Source organism: Hippocampus comes, unplaced genomic scaffold (genome assembly GCF_001891065.2).
Source record: "Hippocampus comes isolate QL1 unplaced genomic scaffold, H_comes_QL1_v1.1 scaffold189, whole genome shotgun sequence".
Taxonomy (NCBI): Eukaryota; Metazoa; Chordata; class Actinopteri; order Syngnathiformes; family Syngnathidae; genus Hippocampus; species Hippocampus comes.
Genome location: NW_017804802.1, coordinates 215135 through 222493, shown reverse-complemented (window position 1 = coordinate 222493; position 7359 = coordinate 215135). Strand labels below are relative to the sequence as shown.

The 7359-nt window shown below is 60.2% G+C and overlaps 1 protein-coding gene across 1 annotated transcript in view; it reads left to right on the top strand.

Annotated features, from left to right (window-relative positions):
- The window catches only part of LOC109530038 (titin-like), a 213785-nt gene that overhangs the window by 25288 nt on the left and 181138 nt on the right, over positions 1-7359 (top strand). The window contains 13 exon segments of the mRNA XM_019893583.1: positions 171-407; positions 539-601; positions 1245-1503; positions 2293-2338; positions 2448-2621; positions 3211-3353; positions 3434-3636; positions 4089-4316; positions 4496-4737; positions 4831-5087; positions 5496-5660; positions 5736-5904; positions 6941-7359. Of these exon segments, the coding sequence (XP_019749142.1) occupies positions 171-407; positions 539-601; positions 1245-1503; positions 2293-2338; positions 2448-2621; positions 3211-3353; positions 3434-3636; positions 4089-4316; positions 4496-4737; positions 4831-5087; positions 5496-5660; positions 5736-5904; positions 6941-7359 (2605 nt within the window).

Sequence of the window (7359 nt, the reverse complement as noted above, 5' to 3'; positions counted from 1 at the left end):
GAGGCGACCGTCTTCGGAATGCACGCTTTCGAGCCGACTTATGGCCCAGACTCGTTGAGTCAACGAGCGGCAGCCTTTGAGGGGCTTTGCGTTGTTCCCGAGCGGCAGCCTTGAAAGGCCCCCCCCCCCACAAAGGTCTTGGCTGCCGCTGACGGTTGTTTCCGGGCCAGGTGTCGATGGCGGGCTCGGCCATGGCCGCCCTGCACAAAGAGCTGTCGTCGCCCTCGGCGCCCAGAAAGGTCATCAAGCCCGTCCAGTCGCCCAGTCCCGTCCGCCGGGCCGCGGCCGCGACCGCGGCGGAGGTCCGCGTGGCGCCCCCCTTCAAGGCGCCGGCGTATCAGAGTCGGGTCGAGACGCGGGTGACGCGCCTCGAGGCCGAGGAGGAGTTTGAAGACTGGGAGCCGCAGGTGGGTTTCCGGGAACCGCTCAAAGAGGGCCCTTCCTTCGCGTTGCAGTTGGTTTGCGCGCCGCCGCATTTTTCAGCAGTTGAATCAAAGCGCGGGCGCGACCTTTGAGCACGACCTCGTTTTTGTCTCAGGAGGCGGCGGCGGTGCCCCCCGGCGACCAGCAGGAGGCGGTGGTGCCGCCCACGCTGCTTGCCGTAAGTACTTGATCTTCTTGGCCTCGCCGGGGAATGCGCCTCGCAGGCCACTTGCGGCCTTCAAAATGGGGGGGTGGGGGGCTGTCTGAGGGCGAGGCTTTCAAAACTGTTTTGTCCAAGACAGCAGGAAGCCTTTGCGTTGGGTTGCCGGCTTTGAAGGGGCCTTTCGAGACAGGATCGCGGCTTCGAGCCGCCCTCGCAAGTCTGACGCCGATTTTGCATCGAGGGCTTCATGACACCTCCCTTCCCCCCCCCCGCCCGCTCCCAAATTGGCCTTTGAAGCCAACATTCGCATTTGAACTCGGCCTTGCAATTCGGCTGTCCTCTGCTGCTCACACCAATGAAAATTCTTCTTTTTTTTTTTTCCCTTCCCTTTGATATTTCTCAACATTTGGTCGAACGTGAGGTGAAAATGGCTTGAATATTTTTTTTTCTAATCAGCACTACTTCAGATAATCATGTTGACACCTCTTTGTCGGTCAGCGCAGAAGCTTCCGAACGCTCACTTGCAAATAGGGCGGCAGGAGTCGCTTTGAAAAAAGCGCAGCGCGCCGGATGCCGCACGGCCCGGCCCGTCGACCCGAGAGCGGCGGGGAACGGGCCTCCGGGACCCCGGCGTGAGCCTGCGCGCGTGTTCCCTCAGGGCCTGAAGGACGCGACGGTGACGGAAGGCGAGTCGGTGACGCTGGAGTGCCGCTTCGGCGGGCGGCCGGCCCCCGAGGTGGCGTGGTTCCGAGAGGACTACAGGATGGAGAGCTCCGTCGACTTCCAGATGGGCTACGAGGACGGCCGCGCGTGGCTGCTGATCCGCGAGGCCTTCGCCGAGGACAGCGGCCGCTTCACGTGCGCCGCCGCCGGCCCGGCCGGCGCCGTCAGCACGTCCTGCAACCTGCTGGTCAAAGGTGACGCCCGCCCGTCGTCGCTCAAGAAGCTCGTGCCGGCCCCCCCGCCCGAAAAGCAGCTGGTCGTCGGGCCCTTTCGCTCAATCGGCAACGTCGGTCGTCTTGCGGGAAGTCTCGGACTGCCTCGTTGTGTTTGCTTTTTTGCAAAAGTGGGCCACCGAAAGCTTCGTTGCCATTCGACAACAAACGCACCGACATGAAAAGCAAACGCACTTGGGGATCACGCGCGTTTTGCATTCCATTCATCAAAAGGTCGACAAGTATTAACCGAGCATGCAATTAAATGGGGGGGAGAGGGCTTATTGTGTTCTTCAAAAGAAGCCACTCTTGAAAAACGTTGAAATGGAGCTGCTCTTTGATATTTGATGTCAAATTGTTTCTTTCGTGCTTTCACAATCAGAAAGACATTTATTTGTCTTTGGCGGAAAACGAAAGCATTGTTTTCTTTCCTTTCAGTCTTCCCAAGCGTTTTGATTTGATGGCCACTTAAATATGAACCTTCATTCAGTTCACGGAGTCCGACGCAATCGTCAGATTGTCGATTCGATCGGAAACTCTTTTCATTCATCGGAATCCGTCAAGCAAATCTCCCGTTTTTTTTTTCCCTCCGAATTCCGATCTGCTGACTTTCCTGCCGATTTGTTTCAAATGAACGAACACCCGCGGCCAAACGAGCCCGAGCGCAACGAGCGACGGTCAATTTGGGGTCGAATTGGCGGGGTGGGGCCGCATCGATGCGGCGCGACCCCGCCCACGCGGTGCCTTCAACGTCTCGCGCGTGTCTTGCAGTTTCCGAGGAAGCCGAGAGCCGAGAGGAGACGACGGCCGTCGAGAGGTGAGCGCGACGCCGGCCCGCCCGTCGCGTTTCGGAGGCTCGTTCGCGTCGAGTCCCGTGCGGGCGCGCGCGCCGTTCGGTTCCTGACCCGTCGTGTCCCGTGCGTCAGCGTTGCCGCGGAGGCGAGCGTCGGAGAGGCCGCCGCCCCCTTCTTCATCCGCAAGCCGACGGTGCAGAAGCTGGTGGAGGGCGCCGCCGTGGCCTTCTGCTGCCGGGTGGGGGGCAGCCCCAGACCGCACGTCGTCTGGAAGAAGAACGGCGTTCTGCTCTCCACCGGATACCGGTACGACGCCAAACACGCGGGGGGGCTGTGATATTTCAAAGAGAGAGAGAGAAAGAAAAAGGCCGGCCCCTTCCGCGGGCAACTTTGCGAGTTGTGTTGTGCACGTGTTGATTTTCTGTCAAATGACTTGCGCTGTGAGGTTGCGCTTGACAAAAAAAAGCAAAACGAATCTGCAACGATTGAAAAGGAAACCGCGACCGAGGGTCCCGGCGCTGAGTTTGGAAAGCAAACGTCAAGAGGAAGTAAAAATGGCAAAATGGCGTCTGCGCCCGCTCACTCCGTCCCGCTCGGCGCGTTCGGGCCCGCGGGCGCACACGCTCCCCCGTCATCACCGCACAGGCAAAACTCCCGTCGGGATGTTCCGCCGCCAGCCAGTCGACGGTTTCGATCGCTAACGAGGCAAAGAAAGAGCAACGGCGCCGATGCAAAAGGAAAGAAAAAAGCTGCCCAACAATTGCGGCGCAACGGTCAACGGTTTCCCCTCGACCTCGTCCCGCCGCCTTTGCGTTGCTGACATGCAAAGGCGGCGGGACGCGGCGGTCGTCCCGACCGGCCGGGCAGACGGAAGGTGACTTTTGCCACTTTTTAGATATAAAGTCACCTACAAGAAAGAGACGGGCGAAAGCCAGCTGGAGATCTCCATGACGTTTGCCGACGACGCCGGCGAATACTCCGTCTTCGCCAAGAATTCTCACGGGGAAGCCTCGGCCTCCATCAGCCTTCTGGAGGAAGGTAACGCCCGTCCGGGCCGCGCGCTGGAGCGAGGCCGAGCCGAGCGGGCGTTCAAGCGCTCTTTTCGCCGTCGTCCGTAGAGGACTACCAAGCCTACGTGGCGCTGCACGAGGCGGCGTACAAAAGCCAAGTGACGACGACGACGGGTGCGACAGCAGAGGAGGAGGAGGAGGAGGAGGAGGCGACGACAACGACGACGATGATGACGACGGTCGAGGAGCTGTCCGCCCACGTGAGCGGCTACAAGAGAGGAGCACCCCCGATGAGCTTCACCTCCGAAACGGTACTCGCCGGGCCCGCGGACGTGGCTTCGGAAGCGACTCCGCTCGGGTCAATTCCTCAGCGGCCGCGTTGCGCTTGCATTCATTGCTTGCCAGAATTGAGTTCGACACGAGTTTGAGAGTTTTGCATCAAAGAGTTGCAGGCAGCGTGTGCACGTGTGTGCGTTCGTGGGGCTGTCGCATGTCAGCCAAAGAGAAGTCCAATTCAAGACGGAATCTTCTTTGGCTTGCTTTTGCAAAGGGTTTTTTCCCACGTCGGCCTCGTCTCGGTCTCGACTCGTCTCCTTTTGATCTCTCGGTCTCGCTCTCAATGAGTTGCGCTCTCCGCCAAGTCTCGGATTGCACGCCGGAGCGCGAGCGCTTTCGCCACCGCCGTCTGATGCGTTCTGAGCAGTGCCCGAGCGAGCATTTATTTGCGGGGTTTTTTTTTTTTTTTTTTGGGCCGGTCCTGCAGGAGTTCCTCATTTCGGCCTTTGAAGAGCGGATCATCCAGGAGATTGAGATCCGCATCCTGAGGATCACTTACGCGGAACTGCTGCGGGAAGACGGCGAGCAGATGGTGAGCGCGCCCGACGGCGAGGCCATGGCGCCCACCTTTGACACGCTGGTGAAGAACTACCGCATCGCGGAGGGAATGGGCGTCACCTTCCACTGCAGGATCGCCGGCGCGCCGCTGCCCAAGGTGAGAACCGGATGCCCGCCCGCGCGCTGCCATTGGCCTCGGCGGAAAAGGCCTTCCGAACCGAGCGTTGAGTTTTGAGGCCGATCGCCACAAATCTCCCCGGCCAAGTTTGGCGCGTCGTCATTCGGCTCGGCGTCAACGCGGTACGGAGCGTCAAGTCCTTGCGCGGCTCCCAACAGATGGCCTGGTACAAAGACGGCGAGCGCATCCGCGCCGGCGGGCGCTACCAGCTGGAGGTTCTTCAAGACGGGCGCGCCATCCTGCGACTGCCCGCCGTTCTGCCCGAGGACGAGGGCGTGTACACGGCCTTCGGCAGCAACGTGAAGGGAAACGCCGTCAGCTCGGGGAAGCTCTACGTGGAGCCTTCCGGAAGCGCGTCGCCCCGGAGATACACGCCGCAGCCGGCCATGCAGAGGATCCAGTACGTAGCGGGACAAGCCCAGACGCTTCGGGCGCATTGAAGCCAGTTGGCCTGACGGCGGCGGGGGCGGGGGGGGGCTTCGTTTGTCCACAGGTCGGAATCCCCGCGCTTGCCGAGCCGCTCGCCGAGCCGCTCCCCGGGCCGCCCCGCCAGCCGCTCTCCCAGCCGTTCTCCCGGACTTTCTCCCGCCCGAAGGCTGGACGACACGGACGAGGCTCAGCTGGAGAGACTCTACAAGCCCGTCTTTGTTATGAAGCCCACCTCGCTCAAATGCTCCGAGGGGCAAACCGCCAGATTTGACCTGAAGGTGGTCGGCAGACCCATGCCCGACACGTACTGGTTCCACAACGGTGAGCGCCGCGCCCTTCTTGAGTCGCCGCCTTTCCGCAAGTATACTCGCAGTGTGCCCAAGTCAACAACAACAACAACAAAAAATGGCGGCATGTGAAGACAAAAAACAAAAAAGGAAAGAAAAGTCACCGACTACGCTATCGAAATGGCACGGTGAACTAACAAACGTCGCATGCTAACCAAGCTAAGGGTACCAAGTGAAAAAAAATCCACCTCGACTTGTCCTCTCCGTCTCTCTCTCGTCCTCCGCGGGGTGTCAATCAGATAATCAGTCTCTTATTTGAATTGAAAAAAGGGTCAAGCGAAAACATTTTCAACGAAGGGCGAAACGGCGGAACTGTCCCTTGAAGTCGAGTACGAAAGGCTCAGCGCTTGACAACCGACCTCCCCCGCCCGCGTTCTTCCAGGACAACAAGTCGTCAATGACTACACGCACAAGATGGTGGTGAAGGAGGACGGCGTTCAGTCCATGATCATCGTCCCCGCCGCGCCGCAGGACTCCGGAGAGTGGACGGTCGTGGCTCACAACCGGGCCGGCCGCACCACCATCACGGTGACTCTGACAGTGGAAGGTAAGCGTCCCTCGCGGCCCGCCTTCGTCTGCCCGTTTCGCCCCCCTTGACCTTTTGCATCCTCTCCGCCCGCAGCCCAAGAGAGCTCGACGCGTCCCCGTTTCGTGGAGAAGCTGAAGAACATCACGGTCAAACGGGGAACTCTGGTGGAGTTGGCCGTGAAGGCCATCGGAAACCCGGTGCCGGACATCGTGTGGCTGAAGAACAGCGACATCGTCACCCCGCACAAGCACCCGCAAATCAAGTAGGCCTCTTCGGCGACGTCCCCGCGCGCCCGACGCATCTCGCTTCTTCGGAAGGTTCCGCCTCCGATCCAAAAGGCCGCCTCCCTTCCAAACGCGGGCCGCCGATTCGCGCTATTCGCGCGGGGGCTGTCGTCGTCGGGTGTGACTAGGGGACGGCCCCTTCCCACAAAGGGGAACGTTGGCGGGACGATCTTTGGGGCGGAGCGGGACTCGCAAACGCGACCTCGGTGGGAGTCTGGCTGGGTCTGGGCCGCGTCAAAAACGGGGGCTCAAGGATTCGAAATAACTCTTGCGGCCTTCTCGGTCTTGACTAATAACGGCAACTGCAACGGCTCTTCGGGACGCGAAGAAGGCCGTTGGGTCGGTCGCGTCTCTGACATCCGATTTCTTGAGCAGCGCCGCAGTGGCCCCGAGCTCAGCAACAAAAGCATGCCGTCTCCGGTTCTTGTCGAAAATTGGCCCTTCTCTTCACGGCGGCTTTTGCCAAAAGCTATCATTAGCCTGTGCTAAGGGAGCCTCAAAGTGTTTCCAAAAACACGCCCCCACACACACACACACACACACACACACACACACATATACACAATGCACAACGCATCGGGCAAAAGGAAAACGTTGGATGTCAGTTAGGGCCGCACACGGTCCACAGGCCACGGGTTTGAGAGCACCGTTGTAAACAGACGGTATGCCCAAAAGTCGCAGCCCTCACTGTCAAATTCGGAAGGGGGAGTCTGACGCGATCGCATTTTCGCTCCCCAAAAGATCTGCGAGGAAAGTGGCCACCAGGCTGGGGAACGACCGATGGGTCTGCCGAACGGCAATTCGTCAGACGTGCGGTACGTTACAACGCGCGTGACGCGTCCACCGCCGACTCCGCGCCGAAACCTCAGAACCCGAGGTGTCTCTTGGATTCGAGGTGAAATGTCCCTCGCAAGCGAGAAGATTCCAGTGGACTCGGTTCAACGTTTTGTGATGATGATTTCCCGGATGAGTGCCGTTCCCTTATTCAGGTTCCTCGTTGATGTGATTTGCCAGGATCGAGGGCACCAAGGGAGAGGCCAAGTTTCAGATCCCGTCGGCGTCGGGCTCGGACAGCGCCTGGTACACGGCCACGGCCATCAACCGAGCCGGCCGGGACACCACCCGCTGCAGAGTCAACGTGGAAACGGACTTTGCCGCACCGCTAGCCGAGAGGAAGCTGATCATCACCAAAGGGACCTACAAGGCCAAAGAGATCGCCGCCCCCGAGCTGGAGCCCCTGCACCTCCGCTACGGCCAGGAGCAGTGGGAGGAGGGAGACCTTTACGACAAAGAGAAGCAGCAGAAGCCGCAATTCAAGAAGAAGCTGACGTCCGTCCGGATGAAGAAGTTCGGCCCCGCTCACTTTGAGTGCAGGCTGACCCCCATCGGCGACCCCACCATGGCGGTGGAGTGGCTCCACGACGGCAAGCCCC